This window comes from Ptiloglossa arizonensis, chromosome 4, assembly GCF_051014685.1.
Source record: "Ptiloglossa arizonensis isolate GNS036 chromosome 4, iyPtiAriz1_principal, whole genome shotgun sequence".
Classification (NCBI taxonomy): domain Eukaryota; kingdom Metazoa; phylum Arthropoda; class Insecta; order Hymenoptera; family Colletidae; genus Ptiloglossa; species Ptiloglossa arizonensis.
In genome coordinates this window covers 8,059,827-8,079,174 of record NC_135051.1, presented here as the reverse complement: position 1 = coordinate 8,079,174, position 19,348 = coordinate 8,059,827, and the positions used below count along the sequence as shown (strand labels likewise).

Sequence of the window (19,348 nt, the reverse complement as noted above, 5' to 3'; positions counted from 1 at the left end):
GTCAACAAAATTTTTTGAAATAAATAAAAATAAAAATAAGCTACCTCACTGCGAAGTAAATAACGACGGTTGCCGTTTTCCGTTTGTTTATTTTCCGATCGACAAATATCATTGGCTACTTCGTTACCTAGAGAAAGAGACGGGGTGGAAGAACAAACTCCGGGAGTACAGACATCATTGGATGAACACGGATCGTTACGTTCACAGGGATTGTATTTTTTCCGTTAAACTGACACTTTGATTACGAATTTAGAGATGCAATATTATTTCCCGTGTTAACAAAGGGTCGCGAGAAAATACGCCCGATTGCATTAATCACCGGACAAAAATTGAATCGCTCGGCTTATTTGTTCGAACGAGGAAGAAACACACGCGCCGGTATTTCCGAGCACAAGGAACGAGTTACGTGTTTCATAAATAATAAGCACGATTTTAAACGTTGTGTTCTTTTGAAACGATGTATTTACGCAATGTAAATACATTCATTTTCCATCGTCACTCTTCCTTCACCACATAACGGTCGAAATCGCGACGAAATAGTTTACGAAAAACCATGAGATATTCGCTTTCTGTCGATTGGCTCGCAGCAGGTTATGTGCGGAAATAAAAACTGCCGATAATCGATCAATCGCGGTGTCCAGTTACTCAAAAGCATCTACGATGTGTCAGTCGGTAATGTATTTCCTACGTAACGCAGGATAATACCAATTTTAGCCGCGGTGAAACAGAAAAAAAAAAACAGATGAAACTTCATGTAGATCGACGAAGACGACAGAGAACAGTACGGGTAGGGTCGAAAAAAAAGAGGGGGAGAAATTAATTGTTCCGTATCACCACGAATAGTCGTCGGTCAGACAGGAAGGAATGATCAATGTGCGACAGAAAGTAATGATAAAAGTTCCGATAGCACGTGCGCAACAAAATGCGGTAGCATGGTTTTCAGCAATACCGAGGACGAACACCCTGTCGAATGAAAATCGGATATTTCCGTCGTAAGCGTTCTTTTTTCACGAGCCAGTTAGGTATTGGATACTTGATGCTGAAACGATGAACAATCGATCAATTACCGAGATTGCGTGTCATATTTAATGAAATGATCCTCGATGTTCTCAAAACACTTTTACCGATAGTGAAGTTAAGTTTTTTTGAATATGCAACAAACGCATGCTTACGAGCCCGTACAAACTGAGATGAGGAAATTGGTGATTCGGTGTCGGCGAATATATAGTAATTTTTCTTGATATTTCTCGCTTTCGAAATATTAAAAATATTTTAAAATATTCCGGTGGAAATCACCGCTGTCATAATGGAATGTCGAAAGATGAAACGTCCGTGTGTATTACCTGACCGTCGGGAAACCTCGTTCGACGACCGTGGAGGCCACTCTTTTCTACTTCAGAACAAAGCCGAATTTTTATGGTAACGGTACACTATCCAAGAGAAGGAACCCGGAGGTACCCGCGCCGAAAAAGCACGCGGCGTGATGGCAATATAACGAGAGGATGCGAAAAGCTTGCGAATGAAAGGGGCGATTGAATGAGAAACAATGAACACTGATGGCAGCACGGACGAGTTCATTGAATGAGAACGAACGAACGAGCGAGCGAACTTTTGCCCGCGAATCGAGAGACATTGTGACGATGCATGCTTCGCGCACAAACCACCTCTTGTGCGTGTACATCGAACTGAAAAATCAAACGCGAGAATAGAGGGAACCCATTGTCCGCCGCAAACTGGAAACACTTATGTCGGAGAATTTTGGTCGAACAGCTTTTGACACCGGTTCGCATTACCCACGCGCTCTTTTTCCCTTGTAAGAGCGAGAGCAATTACAAAGACGACCGAACACGTTAATACGGTGACAGTGACATGTAAATAGACGTTACGTTACAAGGAGATCGTAACATCTGCTCGACCATGAACTTGGAAACGCTAGAACGAAAAAAACCGTGCAAGGGACTCGGGAAGCCCGCCGAAATATTCTCATCAACAAAACGTGGGATATCACGAGACGCCGCGCCGGGTCGAAAACTGTCATACGAGACAACACGCGATGTGAACAACTCGAAACGGATGGATGCGTTCGATGAAGGTTATCTTGTCTAATCGTATGTGGGTGTGAGGCGCGCGGTTAGACGTGCACGAGTTTTCGAGAAGGTGGAGATGAAAAAGAATACGAGAAAATGAGGCAAAAAGAAAGACGGGACGAAGAAAGAGACGCCGTTACCGACGGAGCGACATACGGTGTAGTGCACGTCACAGGGCACGAGTCAGCGCGACGTCGTTTTCGTGAAACACGAGACGGGCGTAAACGATCGTACGACGCTTTCTAGAGGGATAAGGCGAGCTCGGAGTGGAGAAGGGAGGACGCACGTACGGTGTCGGTACACCCAGTATAATGTAACACACCGATAGCAGAGCACCGCGCGGTCGTAACGGCGACACGAAGAAAGCGCAATGGCCGACCGCTGCACCTCCGCTGGTAGCTTCGATTCTTCCGTAACCACGAGGAAAGTCTCACACACTCCTGCATCCGTTCTAGGTTCGACACACATGCACGACACGCTTTGTCCGAGCCGACGATACCGCGAAGAAGTGCGGACGTCTTTCTCCCGTTTTACGGGACGGTTCGTACTGTCCGATCGTATGAACCCGCTGCCACTCGCGCCAAACCGCCGCGCACCGTCCCGTCCGCTGGATAAAAACCGACTGACTGGCATGCTCCGTTTCGAGTCGCGATGCACCGCCGCGAATGAAGAGGTTAGGTGGGGTGGGGAGGAAGGAGCGCGTTGGGATACCGAGCGACGTTGCTACCCCAATCGGTACGAGTGAGACACCAATAGACGCGCGGACAACTGCGATTGGGCGTGGTAGAGTCCCTAGGCTCGTCTTCGGATACCGACCGCGGGTGTGATCCCCGTGGCCGCCATCTTTGCTAATTTGTTGGCGCGGTAAATTTGAACTTGCTTTTCATAATCCTACCGAAACCAACGCCTAAGGGCTTTAATCACGAGCTCGAAGAATGAAATGCATCGAAGTCAAACCCTATACGGATATTTATTCACGTTTCCCCTAATTATAGGAATTTTTGTCTCGATTTTGTCGAAGTGAAAATATAGTTGCGCACGGAAACTTATATCCACGTTGTCCCGAACAAAAATATCAACGAAGAATCATTTTCTCCCGCATTGAAAAATATATGAGAACTCGACAATTGAAACAATTACACGTTGCAGAAGAAACAGAGTGTTCACTTGCCCAGGTATCGGAAATATCTTCTTTATTGTGTCTATTGCATTTTGGTTACGATATCCCCATTTTATCATTTATGAGAATTATGATCGTGAACCTAGAAAATTACGACGTACAATGTCGATGAACCTTAGCGTCTCGCAGATGCGCGCAGGGTCGGTAAGCCGATTCTACAGAAATGTTGCCAGTCACTGCAATTTACAGGCTGTTACTGGCGGCGCTACCACTCGCACCCTTTCAGAAGCATTTTCGCGTACATTGTCGCGCGATCGAGACCTACTGGCAGAATAAGGACGCGAATAACCCCGGTTTCCATTGAAATTTTCAACGTCCAGTGACGCGGCGATCGTTGGCGCGCACATTTCGCGCGGAGCGACACTAATTTCGATTTAATAATCGAGATCGTGGCTCGCTCACGAGAAATTATGCGTACAATAATACAAATATACAAGTAGTAAAAGAAATACTCAATAGTATTAATAATACTAAAATAATACTTAGTATGTATGAAAAATTAAAATTTGCGAAAGCATTGTACATTTTTCGAGGAATTTGTGTATTGAATATAACAATACACTGTGGAAGAATAAAGTATCTAGAGAATTAAAATATATTTTTTATTTCGCTTATCGATTTTTCTATTTCTTCTATTAACGTAGACCTTCGTTTACCAAAGGTGGAAGGAATACATATTTTTTATTCCACTTATTAATTTTTATATTTGTACCGTTAATTCATTAAGTACATCTTCGTTTACCAAAGGTGTAAGGAATACATATTTTTTATTCCACTTATTAATTTTCATATTTGTACCGTTAATTCATTAAGTAAACCTTCGTTTACCAAAGTGTACGGTTCATCGAGGGACCGAAATGAGTTGTCACGAAAACTAACTTCCCTCCCCGTGCCCCGCGCGCTAAAATTACCTCCCTTCCTCCCCCTCCTCACCACTTCGCGCGACACAAAAACGAGTAATCTCAGGAGCGACGCGTGCAACAATGCATCTGGAGCATCGATCACGCGCGTCATTAATGGTTGCGGTTGCGGTTAGAAGGGATCGAGAACTATAATTCACCCGGCCGCGTATACGCAACGCGGCGCATTATGCGTGCGAGACGATTTATGGTATCCATCATCGCTGCTCGGTACAAAAACCATCGATCCGTTCTTGCGACTCGTGGAAATCTTCCCGGTCGTTTCTTGCTATTTCGGTTGTCTTGGATTTTCGTTCTTTATCGTTAGGGAAACAACCAACATTTTTCCTTAACTCGGAATTGCAAAGAGAGAGAGGGAGAGAGGGAGAGAGAGAGAGAGAGAGAGAGAGAGAGAGAGAGAGAGAGAGAGAGAGAGAGAGAATCGCGATTCGATGAAAATGTAAACACGGTTTTGTAACCGGTCCGTTACGAAACGACCGATGCAATGCAAACAAATATCCAGATTAATCGATAACGCAGCGCGGCTATTGTTACAGAGGGCTGTTGTGCTCCCTCCGAGGCGGTTTCTCTGCTCCACTTATAACTTCACCGTTCTTCGACCGAAAACATTTTATTGTCGCAATTTTCGACTTGTTCCCAATCGTTGAATTTTCAAAGATTGTACACCGAGTGGAAAATATAAGTCACGGCGCTGCTCGTCAAGGCACTCTTGGAAAAGTAGTTTCGAACCAAGTGCTTGCGATACGAATCGATTCGATGCGAACGATATTTCTTAGAAACAAAAGACACCATTTTTACCACACTGTCGATTATGGTATCAAGGATGTATTCTGGTATCTTCGTTCGCGAAAAATCGATATTTCTTAAAAACAAAAGACACCATTTTTACCACACTGTCGATTATCGTATCGAGGAGGTATTCTGGTATCTTCGTTCGCGAAAAATCGTGAATCTAGCGTAAACATGGATAAATACGTGTGGAAAACTCCATATAAAAAAGGAGTATCTTCAGAAAAATGTGAGAAACAAAATAAGTGAGGTAAAAGTAACAACATTAGACACATTTACTTCCCGCCAACGAGCTTTCGCTAGGTTTGCTTGTAATTCGAAGCATTCCACCGCGAAACTTAATTTTCACAGCGAAATATCGTGCTACTTGGTCCGGCCGAGTTAAAAGGAACTTCTCTTCATCCCTCCGGCCTCTCGGGTGGCGCACCTCGTATCAGAAGTATGTCAAGAATTTTGCCGTGGGCCGTTTTCACTAATAGCTTACGATAATTGGTTCGCCGTGTTCGTCGCGGTTACGCCACGAAACGAACCGTGTCAAAAGCGGCCTGTTACTTGAATTATAAGAATTTTTTGCCATGTCCTCATCCCGCCGACGGCGATGAGGTCACGATCAAACGGAGAACGGCGAAAAAATTGCGCGAGACGTACTCGGTGGACGTACCTACGAAATTCTTGTTCGTTAAATATTTCACGCTCCCGTTCTCACGAGCGTCGTGGTTCATCACTGACGTTTCAAAACATTCGTTTCGTTGGAACATTGATCGATGATCGCGGAAAAAATACGCAAAAACTTGCCCCGATTTCCTAATCCTGTGTGTTGTATTACTTTCGTGTTTTATTAACGAAAATTGAACTATCGAAAAAACGCGAACGTGTAGGGAAGAGCAAATGCAGACCAAATACAATAATTATATTGAAATAGTTGCGATTGGTTGTACACTTGATTATTGATGTAATCGAAATTTCGAATTTGAACGTCCCGCGCAAGCTGTGCGGAAATCTCTTGGTTCCATTCGGAGAGCATACGCGACGAACGCCAATAGGCGTCGATCGCACGCGAAATACCAAAATGATTTGAATTTGGTTTTTCCGTTCAATTAATCCCAATAATACTCTTCACGATGCAGGAAAATTTCGGTCGAAACGGTCGCTAAACCGATTTCCGGTTTAATTCGTGCCACATACCTCGCGATCGATCCCAATCAACGTGCATCGACCATATTTTCATCCTCGTTAATCCAGATTCTGCCGCCGCGGATCCAATTTGATGAACTACCGCTGTATATTTGTCACAACTGTATAAACCTTGATCAAGAGGGTGGTTTGGTGGTACTTTTGGTTGGAAATTTGAGAACGTTTATAAATCTTTTTCACAAACGAGTAACAATTTGTATCAGAATGGAAATTAAACGAAGGAACGGAAAAGAACCGACGGACAAAAATCAATATTATTAATCTTCATTTATCGATCGAGTGAATCGCTGTGAAGCGCAAAATTTCAAAAATTAAGCTATCGATACTTTCGTCGCTGGCTCCTAGAGGGCGCTACGATAAAATTTCGTGATATTCCTTTTAAGCTGAAAATCTTAAGAGTCGCGTGCACTTTTACGGATTCTTAAGCACCGCGTACACTTAACGCGTATTTGTGTACACTGTATGCACGATGCATATTCGCGAGGTTATATTTCTATAACATCGTTTTCGGCGCGTCTCGTGTCTTGCACACTTTTTCTATATTTCATTCGTGTACCTTTCTTCGCACTTGCGTAACAAAGACGTTTAATAAAAAATATTTTTCGGTCACGGTATAAATGATCGGTTCGATGATTGTGCAACAACGATCGATACGAGCCGGTGTATCGAGTAACAAGAACCGCGTTTCGCAGGCCGCAGAGGCTTTCTAAGCTGCGGATCTCTTTCTTCGGATCGAGTTGCCTTTCGTTCGCCCTGCTGACCGACGGTATTCGAGTACACTTCGGATTCGTCGGCGACAATGGGGGGAAAAATGAAGTTGCGAGCCCGCTTTTTGACTTCCTCCAAGTCCAGGTTTGCCACGGTAGACTAAAACTCACATTATTTACAATTCTATATTTTAAGTCACAAATGTGTTAAACTTAGTCTTGCTGTTCTCCTATAATTGTAGGTATATACGTTAAGAGTGAAATGATCAATTGGTAACTTATGACCCAATTTGTTCATAGATAATGCAAAACCACTAGGTAGGTCTTGAAATCATTGATCACTCCATCATCGTGGATCTAGGACTCACATTATTTAGAATTGTATATTTTAAATTACAAATGTGTGAAATTTAGTCTTGCTGTTCTCCTATAATTGTTGGTATACACTTTAAGAGCAAAATGATCAATTAATAACTTATGACCCAATTCGTTCATGGATATGGCAAAATTGTGGTAATGAAAGGGATTGCGTGTTGTCCTGAGAGAATCCGAAGTGTTTGGAATAGACGAGCGAGCGAAGAGTGGAAGAAGGGCGATCGAGATAGCGCCGTACTAGGAAATTTTAGGCGTACGTGACTTAGAGTGAAAGAGATTAAGAATTAGAATGAAAGGGAATGTGTGCGTGTGAGGATATAAGGTGCGAAAGAAGTGTTTGGACAATTATTGGCAATCAAGAGCAGTCGTTGGAAAATCGTCGAAGCGCGTCGTGTCGCGAAGGAACAATGTAGTCAGCGTGGTCAACGTGGTCAGCGAAGTCAGTGTGGTCAGCGAAGTCAGCATGTTCCGCGTAGTTATTAATTGTGCGATTTGTCAATGTTTTGAGTTCCTACTACTACTATTGGGTTGTTTGGAGAGTGATTTCGTTTTTTTGTCGGTGAAAATGAAACACGATATTCGTCGAGTGTATAAACTTCTCATTAAATTACATACTCTCCATTTTGGAAAACGAAACAACTCTCGCGAACAACCCAATACATTATTCGATACACGTATGTTCTAGAACCTTATCCACCCTTATTGTATAACCACCGCTATTTAAATAAACTTCCTACAACGATTAATTAACAACACACGACCCGATTCGTCCATAGACAACGCAAAATCGCCCATTTCGCGATCAAAGCACTCGAGCAGCGTCTCGAAATCATCGAGCACTCGATGTTTGAACACTCCCACGGGATCACACAATTAATAACTACGCTGACTACGCTGACTTCGCTGACTTCGCTGACCACGCTGACCACGCTGACCACACTGACCATGCTATTCTTATTTCACACAATTAATAACTACGCTGACTATGCTGACTACTCTGACCACGTTATTCTTATTTCACACAATTAATAACTACGCTGACTACGCTGACTTCGCTGACTTCGCTGACTACGCTGACCACACTGACCACACTGACCACACTGACCACACTGACCATACTATTCCTATTTCACACAATTAATAACTACGCTGATTACGCTGACCACGCTATTCTTATTTCACACAATTAATAACTACGCTGACTACGTTGACTTCGCTGACTTCGTTGACCACACTGACCACACTGACCATGCTATTCTTATTTCACACAATTAACGACTACGCTGACCACGCTGACCACGCTGACCTCACGTCTCCAAACTCGACACGTATCCTCGACGACAACGATGCCCGTTCAGTGACGCGAACGTCTCAACACACTCGTTGCACGATTGTCGAATCCATTCGCGGGACGAGACGAAGAAGGAAGGGACGTTAGAAAAAGCTCTCCGCTCTGTTAAACGTCAGAACTTCTATCCCGGACGCGACACGCGCCAGATCGCGATGCTCGTCTCGCGAACGAAGCGTACAGATCGCGTTGCGTGATCGACGCCAGCACACGCCTACATCAGTACCCCGGGAAACGGTACACGAAATACACGTGCCGCAATTCAACTAACAACGAACACGTATTCGCTCGCGCGTGGACTCTTCGTGGCGCGTATCTGCGCACGCACGACAAGAAGATCGACTACTTGTTGAAGAAAGATACCTCTTGGCTCGATTTTTAATCGACGTGTCATACGACGAACGAACGGGACCGGTTTGCGAAAGCACGACCAGAAACGTGTCGGGGTACGATCAGATCGCGATGTAACGACACCGTGTGATCATTTACGGAGGTACACCGTGTGATCGTTTACGGAGGTACACCGTGTGATCGTTTACGGAGGTACACACCGTGTGATCGTTTACGTAAGAGGAAAAATGAGATCGGTGACGAGTTGGAAATCCATTTTGCTCGGTTTGTCGACGATGTTGGTGATACTGGAGGTTTGCTTAGCGAGCAACAGCACCTGGGACAAGGCGCGCGAGAAGGCGCGGATCGTGAAGAAGCTGAAGAAGGACTTCCGGAAACTGAAGAAACAAGATGGCGCGTTGAAACTAGTGGGTGGCGAGCACAGTCACGAGGGTAAGGGAACCTTCGAGTGGATGTTGTTGCGTTGTCTCGAGGACACTTCTCTCGCTTAATCGTTTATAGAAATAAATACAAATGGACGATACGTTTCCCACTTTTGGGAAATAGAATTTCGATTTGGTTACTTTCGGTTCCGAGGTGTTCGAAAGGGTGGCTCTGTTGCCGGTTGCGAGAAGAGGATACTTGAAAGTAATGTATTTAAGAAATGATATTCCATTCGACTATCATTGGAGTTCAATGCTAATAGAAAATTAATGTATTTAAATATTTATTCAACGAGTCACTCGGCACGAAAGAATCGACGAAACGAACGCTACACGAACCTCGAAATTCCCATTTCTCACTTTTGTAAACGATCGTCCGAAGCTAGTAGATGCGAACCGTTTGTTTTTAATTAAGAAAAAAAAAAGAAAATTTTTAATATTCGATTTTCAACTTTTTAAATTCGATCGATGTCGATACGTTAACGCTGTGTTCGGTTAAATTGCGTCGAGTATTGTTCCCCTCACGAAATAATAAAATCGTAATTCTTGGTACGTGTATTTCTCGTAGTTCGAACAGGCTTTCGGAGTAGTTGGTAGCTTTTCCTCTTCGTCGGGTGAGGCGTGAACTACATAAATCTCCGTCGCGAAAATAACGGGAGTTACGTGAAACGTTGCGGTTTTATACGACGTTACTCGTTGTAAGTTGTGCAATGACGATTAAAAAGGGGTCAACTCAGAGGATGATTTATGTCAACGACTGTGTGTCAGCATAGTAAACGTCACGTAGTCACAGAACCGCGAGTCGTGAGATGGAATGGTCACCGTCAAATTGGACCATAAAACAGTGTGGAAACCAATCCGTCCCAGACATTCGCGTGTCAATTTTTATTGCTCTCTCCCCCCACCCCCTATTGGACACATTACATTCCATCGTTATCTTTCCTTCTACTGTTTCTTGCAGTCGTTACACACATTTTCGAACAATCCTCTGGAGCGAATGCTCACCCCACGAATAAAAATTTCTTCTTGTAGAAAATATTGAATCGTTCGGTAAGTGATTTCGTTTATCCTCGGTGAAAGTGAAACACGATCTCTTTAGAGCGTATAAACGATTGATTAAATTATAGATACTCCGTTTTGGAAAACGAAGTTACTTTCAGAACGACCCAATAATATACTTCGTACATTGGACAATACCGCACGTACTTAATATTGTTATATTAACAATATAACGCTCAACGATCGAGCCGTTGCTTGATGAATTTACATGAATCTTTTTTTACAAATCACCATTGAAGCAACGGGCCGGATAAGAGTGTTAACCGCGGCTACGTTTTCGTTTTACAATCGTACGGTTATTTATACAAATGGGTTAACGAACGAATTCAGTTCCCACCGCAGGACGGCAACGTACACAAAGGAATACGCGATTCTCGTAAACAAAGCTTGCCTCACAGTTACCGAATCGATAGCGAATCGTAACCTTCGCGTCTATAACCGTTGTCTGTTTATCAACAATTCGTCAGAGAGCTTGTGAAACTGAACCGCGCGGAGCTTGATTCCCATTAGCGCTCACGTTCGAAACTATTACAACATCGTTTCACGGTACTCGTACACGGTTCGTATGATTCCACAATGTCGAGTATAAGCAACAATATTGATCAACCAGGGACGATAAGGCGTTTCGACGAAGTGTACCGAAACAGTTAAAAATTGTTCGATATCGTCGAAGCTCTGTCCATGTATAGCAACGCGTACGTGAGGTATTGTCCAATGTACGATGTATACTATTGGGTTCTTCGGAAAATAATTTCGTTTTCCAAACTGGAGAGTATATGATTTAATCGAACGTTTATACGCTCTAAAAAAATCGTGTTTCATTTTCACCGATAAAAAATAAGAGATTTTCTTCCAAAATGGAGAATATATAATTTAGTAAAAATGTTTGTACGCTTTAAAAAAAACGTGTTTCATTTTCACCGAAAAAAAAAAAACGAAATCACTTTCCGAACAAGTCAATAGAAGTGTAACGAAAATAGTACGCGTGGAATTTTTTTCGAGGCGTCGCTTTGCACAAAAGTTTTTTCCGTAAATTATATACAGCAACGGACGATTACGAATATTTTCGAAACTTTGACAGGTTCTTTTAAAAATATTCCACGCGTATTTTTTCAATCGTGCAACAATTCACAAGGACGACGAATTTATTCAGTCGATGGTCGTTTGCATTCGTTTCTTTATATATTACTTTTCAATTCCAACTTGGACAACAGTTGTCATCCATTAGAAGTTGTCACGCGATAGAAATATTAGGTTGTTCGGAAAGTAACTTCGTTTTCCAAAATGGAGAGTATATAATTTAATCAAATGTTTATACGCTTTAAAAAAATCGTAAAAAAAAAAAAAACGAAACAACTTTCCGATAATATATACATGAAGAGAAACATTGGAAATATCGTCTTAACAATATTAAGAATCTCGCACGTGCCGCTCAATGTTATCGGTACAATATTTCTCATTTTCTCCTTCGATAATATTGATCCCTTTTAAGTACCTTCGGGGTCTAAAAAATGTACCGAAGAGCACTCACGTCCCCTTTCGGCTTGTGCTCGTCGCGTCTTGAGCACAGTGCGAGTATCACTTGAGCACGAGTATCCCTCGAATTCTAGTGGGAATCACGCGTAATTTCCGCGGCGCTCCGTAAACTTTGCCACCGTTTAGTGGAACCGGAAAACTGTAAGGACATAATTCGCTTGGTGCACAGGAAACGTGGAAATACTTCACGACGGGAAATGGGGCGGCGTGTGCGACGACGAATGGGATTACTTGGAGGCCAATGTGGTTTGCAGGCAATTAGGCTTCGACGGTGCAATTAAACCGACGGCGAACGGTCATTTCGGCCAGGCCAGAAGTGAGATAATATTGTCTCTTCGTTCCGGTCAATACATATCCCTCTGCGCCGTGAACGTAATAAATAGCATCGTTCCCGCCACAATGGACGAACATCGCCTGCAATTGTCTCGAATCAGTTCAAAAATCTGTACCACGATTAAGTATAAACGTTCAACACTCGATTCTCCGTCTCTTTGTACCAGCCTTCGTACGTTTACGCGGAACGATCGATTCTTTGCGGTCCAGTGTCGTTGTCCAGCGTTATTATCACGATTATTGAATATTATTACGATTATACGCATTGTCGAGTCGGAGTTAAAGTGACTATATATAGTTTTCTCACAAAGATCGGTGTCCGCATGATTATTAGTGGTTGGTCATTGATTCGTGAAACGAGTTTTGAGAATTGAATTTTTCACGAAATCCGTTTTACGTTCGCGCGCGCAACCTCGGACCGCGGAGATCTAACGTGTCGAGAGAAAAAAAAACCGTTTCAGGAAGATATTGGCTGGACAACGTGTACTGCGACGGCAGCGAGGACGAACTATCGAAATGCCGGTTTGACGAATGGGGCGCTACCGACTGCAAGGGCAGCGAGGCGGCTGGTGTAATTTGCGCCCGCGGTGAACAGGACGAGGAGGGGGAGACGACAACGCGGGTGAAGCCCAAAAAGAAGCCGGAGAAGTCGAGGATCAACGATATCCATCAGCAGGGAGTGGCGATAAGATTGGCCGGTGGCCGCATCCACTCCGAAGGCAGAGTCGAGGTCAAGTTAGGAAACTCAGGTAAATACTTGTCCCGGTGCTCGTGGAACGACGATGTCCAGTTCTCGCGATACGAGGGCGATTGAAGAATCATCCGATCGAACATCCACGTCCATCGAGAAATTCATAGTCCAACGAGCAATTCGTTCGATTCGTTTCATTTTTACTTTGCTCCTTCTGCGACGTACAAAATTCAATCGTTCCACCTGAATGAAAATTAAAATCGATACAAAAACACGCAACGAAAGCTACACGAGCCAATGACTCGCTAAAGCAAAATGTACGATATCTCGTTCGTTGTTGCTCGTACAGCGACAACGTGTACGACGAAACTGATCGAGAATGAAATTTGGTAAATTTCTTGCGGTATAGAAATTTTCGATAAAATCGATAACAAACGAGTTATCGTACCGATACTTTTCACCTTTGATATCCTACGCGAGTTCCGTTCGACGCTAAAGCACTTCGTGCGCTCGAATGGTATTGTTTGGTCGCGCACAATTTAGCCAATTGGTAAGTATGTCTCGTTGGGGAAAGAAAGATGCTTCGAGCAGCGTGCTACACCCCCGTCACCCAGTTCACAATTGCTTGCGATCCTCTTCGCTAAGGTGACGAAACGGAAAACACGGGAAACGTTGTACGACCTGTAACGAGACACGGCGAAGTAATTTCGTTTCAGATTGGGGTGTTGTCTGCGGCGACGGCTGGTCTCTGTTCGAGGCGGCGGTGGTCTGCCGGCAATTAGGCCTCGGTTACGCCTCCGACGCCGTCCAGACGAATTTTTTCGGCGGCGAGAGGATGCCGATGGCCGTCAGCGGTGTGCAGTGTCGCGGGAACGATACCAGTCTCGTCGAGTGTCTGCACGACAGGATTTTCGACTGTCCAGGTACACGAGAATTCGTTGTCGAGTGTTTGTAAACCCGACCAAGGATCCATGAAGTCCACCGGATGCGCCCTTACGCACGAATTTCAACCATTCGATCCCGTTAGTTCGCTCTCTCCTCGGGAATAATTGAATCGTTCTACAACCAGAAGAATATTATTTGTAGAAAAAGAAAAATATTTTGTAGAAAGTGAAACGGACAAAATTAGATAATAGGAAAGATTTGCGTTCCGTGGAGGGAGCAAAATACTTGCGTCGATCGTCTCCTTGGACGTAATGGGAGAAGCGAAGAGACGACGAGCGATCGAAGATTCGACCGTGGTGGTGGGGGGTGGGCTCGGTAACCTACAACGGCCAATATATTCAATCCTGACTTCTCCGCGTCACCAAGGAAGTATCGTTACTTGTCGCGATAATTCATTTTCCTAGGTAATGTCGAGAACGTGGCCAGTGTCGTGTGCCATCAGGAGATGCCGGATCTGGTGTTCGATCACATCGAGCTGATGCGCACCGCTCACCTGGAAGACAGACAACTCTATTGGTTACAGTGCGCAATGGAGGAGAATTGCGTCGGCTCGCAGGCGTACAAGGTGCAAAAAGAGTCTGAGAATTGGCACCTGGAGACCAGAAGGCTACTTCGGTTTACCGCGAGGATCCTCAACGCTGGTACCGCGGACTTTCGGCCCTCCGTTCCGAAACACCTTTGGGAATGGCACATGTGTCACATGTGAGTAATAAACGGACGAGGGCATCCACGATTAAATAACGGCCATTTTGTTTTCGCTATTAGGCCGTGACGAATCGCGTTTTAGTATAGTCGAAACTAAAAGGGATGTACAAGGTGTCTAAGAACACGTGCTGTTTAAAATAATTACTAAAAAGGAATATATCCAATAGGGCGAACAAAATTTTTTCCAAGGTTACATCAAGGGCATCTTGTGTTTCTTGAATGGAAAATGTTCCCTGGAAAACAAAAATACGTGGATTCGTTAAAAAAAAATGAACGATCGAAATAATCGATAAATTGCAGGTTATTTCAGATGGTAATTGTTATCGACTCACCCTGTCTATGGAATGAGTTGCGATAGATCACAACTTGTTTCGTGTTATATAATTTTGTCTATTATTTTCAAGCACTCTTACGAAAATTTCGGAACGCAACTAGTCCCAAATTTCTGACCAATCGACAACACCTAGGTTATGATTTCGACGAACATAAAATCAGCGATAATTCGTTCCTGTACGAGAATCGAGAATCCCGAACGAACGAAAAGATAATCGTCAAAATCAAGACACGAGAAAAGTAAAGATAACGAAGCAAGTTCGTGAAAACGATTCTATTTCGTTTCGTTTCCGAGTTGCACAGCTTGTATTCGCGTTTCGTTAATTTTTTCGACGACGAGTCCCACCTTCGCGCGTTTTTCGGGAAATTGGACTTACGAACTTCAAATCTCGTGCAATCTCGTCGTCTTACGTTACTTGGCGGGCGCATCGCGAACGGTTATGTAGAACTCTTCCAAGAAAGAAATGAAAGTAATATCGGTCCAGTCGCGTTGCTAGTTTCCAAGCTGTTTAGCGCAATGTGGTTCGATTTTTATCATCGGCAGCTTTGCAGAATAGTCGTGTTCTTGGAAATGATATCCGGTTAATGTTCCCAACTTCGCTGCCTTTAATGATAACGTTCTGTAACTTTTATTCAAAGATGTAGAATCCCCGAGCAAGAAAAGAATTCAATAATATTTAAAGTAGAATAGTATTTTTTCGTACGAAACTGCTCGAGAAAATTGATTTCAAAGAAAATTAAGGTTAGGTTACAGAACATTCTACACACTTGCCGAACCTCGATCTTTCGTCGTGCGTAGTGAATGTTTATATTTCATTTTATTTTTATTCCATTAAGATGCCATACAGCCGTGAATTAAACTACACACGCGTAACAGAACAAAAGAGAAAGTTTGTTGAGAACCTTAACAAACTTTAAGCAGCTCTTAAATGCTTCTACCGACTTAAAAAAACCTTAACAAAATTTAAGTAGCTCTTAGATGCTTTAACCGAGTTAAAAAGTAATCCGAAGAACGTTAAACGGAAGGTAAAGTGTTAAAAAGTAATTACTTACAATTTTCGGGCTAAGAAACACGGAGAATCTTTTTAAAGGCACAGCGTCTACATCTTAAGCTGGTTCTCTTTTCTTCCCGCGTAAAAACGTAGTGGGGGTAACAGAACACGTGATTGGAAAAGGTTCGTATTAACTGAGGGTTATTACCTGAATAAATAAATCAGCGATTACGAATCGCCCTTGTGGAAATTTTAAAATATTAAAAATATACATATACTAAAATTTATATTAAATATATATAAGAATATTAAAATAATATACATATACAATATACAATGAGTACTAATTGTAAAAGAAGAAGAAACGGTAACTTGTTAACGAAATAATTCTTGATGGAATACGAACAGATTTAAAAAATAAACATCGGTTTATATAAAAGAATTTAATCGCATCAGGTCATAATTTTCACCTTTCGAGTTTTTGCTGTTACAAAATTCTTCATTGATCCACAAATCTTAAAATAATCCATAAGCTAACATTTTTTGTTCGATATTCTTGTGACACGGTTGATCATAAATAGAATTTAATTATTCTTGATTCGAGAAACTTCTGAAATGAAACATTCCATTCGTTAAAAACAAATTTTAACTTTCAATTAACCGATGTGAACACTGGCCTGTTCATTGGCCACCCGCGCACGACGAATAACCTGTACACCTGCATGTGACAGCCCTGGTCATCGATTGTGTAATCATCTATCGCGTCTTTTCACGATCATCGACTCTATGCGCATTGAATCTATGATACTTCCGACCAGAGCGTCTTGCCGACACAGCAGACCAATGAGGATTCGATCACGTGACTGATCCATTGTTTACGCATTTCACCCATCGAAAGATAAGTTCGTTCGTTTCGCCGTTCCTTTGTCTTAGAGAAAGAAGCCCTTTGCCGTGGATGTTGCACGAAAGCACGGATTTCAATCGTAACGCCGTTCTGAAAACTGGAAATGGTACTCGTTGCGCGATCATTAATTCCGCATTGCGCGTTGTTGACAACAGGCATTACCACTCGATGGAAGTGTTCGCAACGTTTGACGTACTCGATGCGAACGGGACGAAGCTCGCCGAGGGGCACAAAGCGTCTTTTTGCTTGGAGGACAATCAATGCCTGCCGGGGGTCGAGCCGAGGTAAAACGCAATCAGCTTCGTTACCGAATATCGTTTCGAGTTTGCTTGTCGACGGGAACGTGATTCGAGCGATTTTTTTTTCGAGCGGTCCCAGCGACGCGTGTAATTGGCACGCCAATTAAATTGCGCACGGTACACGATTTCAGGTACAAATGCGCCAATTACGGTGACCAAGGAATTTCAGTGAACTGCAGCGATGTGTACAAGCACAATATCGATTGCCAGTGGGTGGACATATCTGAGCTTCAACCTGGACAATACACCTTCAAGGTACGGTGTTTATGTTACCGTTTATTAAAGCTTTGGTGGCGGCACGTTTCACGCAATGACCGCTGCTAACCGACTACATTCGCGAAAGTTCCACGCAACGAAAGCTTCTGAACCGTGTTCTCGAACCGATAGTTTTAATTTCGGTAATTAATAGTTATTCAAATATTATCGCTATGTACATTGATCGTTAAATAAATAAATAAAATTGATCAGATATCGAAAGAATATTAATCTCTTCGGTACTGTCCGCATGTATACGATTGACTATTGACATTAATTGACAACTATCGAATTTGTACATACGGCTTGTTCTCGGCCGTCGAAAAGAGGTTAGATTGTATGCTCGATTAGTGTAAACGGTAATTACTTAATTGAAATAATTTGTTGGAAAAAAGTACACATACAGCCCGTCATGGATATCGTTATTGTTAACAAGCTTCCTTACAAAATATTTTAGAATTACGAATATCAATGTCGAATTACATGATTCGTTCGAAACAAAGAAATCTATGGTTGCATTGTGAACGTGCAAGATCGTTAGTTACGTAGTCGATGATAATAACAACAAAGAAAAAAGATTTGCGTTGGATGCAGCGCCTCGGAAGAGTTGAAAAACGATTGCGTAACGAAAACATTCGACGGTAAGGAGATCATAATCGGTTGTTGCGATCTGTCCGTAAGAATGACGTTAATAGAAACGCATTGAACGGGAGCCGTTTCCATACTGTGCGTGCGAATAAAATTGAAGTCAGGTTGAAGTCACCGATGTATGTACACAATAAAAACGTACAGCAAGAATAATAATGATAAATAATAAATGACCACGATCCGTAAAATCCATCGAGAAGCCGGACAATTGCGATGCCATAGGAGGGAACGATAATCGAACAATATTTACGTTTTCAGGTCGCAGTAAATCCGGAGTTCAAAGTGGGCGAGATGTCGTTTGATAATAACGCGGCGATTTGTCGTCTGCTTTACACGGAAACTTTTGCCACCGTGCACAGTTGCGTCATGGGTCGGCCTTGACACGAGCCGTTATGATAATGCCAGGCGTCGTGATTCAACGAGGGAAAAAAAAGAAGGAATCGAAGCCCCAAACGATACCCTTCGTTATCGTCGCTTATTAATTAAAATCTGTCTGCTTTTCACGCGGTGCTCGTAAATAAAGTTCGCTCGAATTAAACGTACCGTGTCCTTAATTGCAGCGCCTTTTCGGCGACAGTTTTGAGCAAAACACACTGGTCGTGTAACGAGGCGGCTGCTTTCGTCGAAACATCGCGATTCCTCGTGTTCAATGGTGTCGTGGACACATTGGAACGTGAAGAAAGTCGTAGTCAATTTGAACTGTTTTAGACAGTGAAACAAAGTAAAATTTTCGTGAACACAACGAATCAGATTTAGGGTACACGAACTACGATAAAGTAATTCAAACAAACATTATTGTAAACCTATTTCGACGACGACTGGAAAGTAGAAAATATTTGGGATCCGATAAGTTTATCAGTAATTATTTATAATCGACAATAACTCACGAATAAAGTTAAACATTGAACTTTGCCGAGATTTGGAAATACTTGTCTCTAGAATAATTTAAACTCTGCCATAGACGCGACCAGAAATTCGTAATTATAATTTCTATATCTAGGAATAATAACCTCCGTGTCATTAAAAATTGTGAGTACGGTACTATTGTTTTTTTCTTTCTTTTTTGTCTACAACAAAACCTCTTACACTTTCTTCCCTATGTATGTTTACATTTACGAAATACTGTATTGTTTCTTATTAGGCATTGCTGTTTACTGTCATTGAAGAAAATATGACGATTGAAAGCCAGGAGGATATTAAAGACGCGTTTGCAACGACTAATGATACGTTCAGTTTCTTTCAACGAAGCATCCGTACGAGTTATTTGGACTCTAA

At 42.7% G+C, this 19,348-nt stretch overlaps 2 protein-coding genes across 4 annotated transcripts; both read left to right on the top strand.

The window, feature by feature from the left end:
* Positions 1–2,414: 2,414 nt before the first annotated feature.
* LOC143145587 (uncharacterized) lies at positions 2,415–3,586 on the top strand. Of its 3 annotated transcripts, none has more exons than XR_012991731.1 (3): positions 2,415–2,822; positions 3,083–3,262; positions 3,457–3,586. XR_012991731.1 is itself a non-coding variant. In XM_076309110.1 (3 exons), the coding sequence occupies exons 1-3, from the start codon at positions 2,458–2,460 to the stop codon at positions 3,117–3,119; spliced, it is 342 nt and encodes a 113-aa protein (XP_076165225.1). In that variant the 5' UTR covers positions 2,426–2,457; the 3' UTR covers positions 3,120–3,319. The 3 variants fall into 3 exon arrangements, 2 of the variants coding, with proteins under 2 accessions (XP_076165224.1, XP_076165225.1); XM_076309110.1 differs by lacking the exon at positions 3,457–3,586 and having other exon boundaries at positions 2,426–2,482; positions 2,543–2,822; positions 3,083–3,319; XM_076309109.1 differs by lacking the exon at positions 3,457–3,586 and having other exon boundaries at positions 3,083–3,319.
* Positions 3,587–8,717: 5,131 nt separating this feature from the next.
* LOC143145956 (lysyl oxidase homolog 3) lies at positions 8,718–18,991 on the top strand. The gene is made up of 8 exons (XM_076309831.1): positions 8,718–9,383; positions 12,138–12,284; positions 12,763–13,050; positions 13,709–13,915; positions 14,342–14,639; positions 17,027–17,155; positions 17,302–17,425; positions 18,332–18,991. The coding sequence occupies exons 1-8, from the start codon at positions 9,179–9,181 to the stop codon at positions 18,452–18,454; spliced, it is 1,521 nt and encodes a 506-aa protein (XP_076165946.1). The 5' UTR covers positions 8,718–9,178; the 3' UTR covers positions 18,455–18,991.
* The last annotated feature ends 357 nt before the right edge of the window (positions 18,992–19,348 follow it).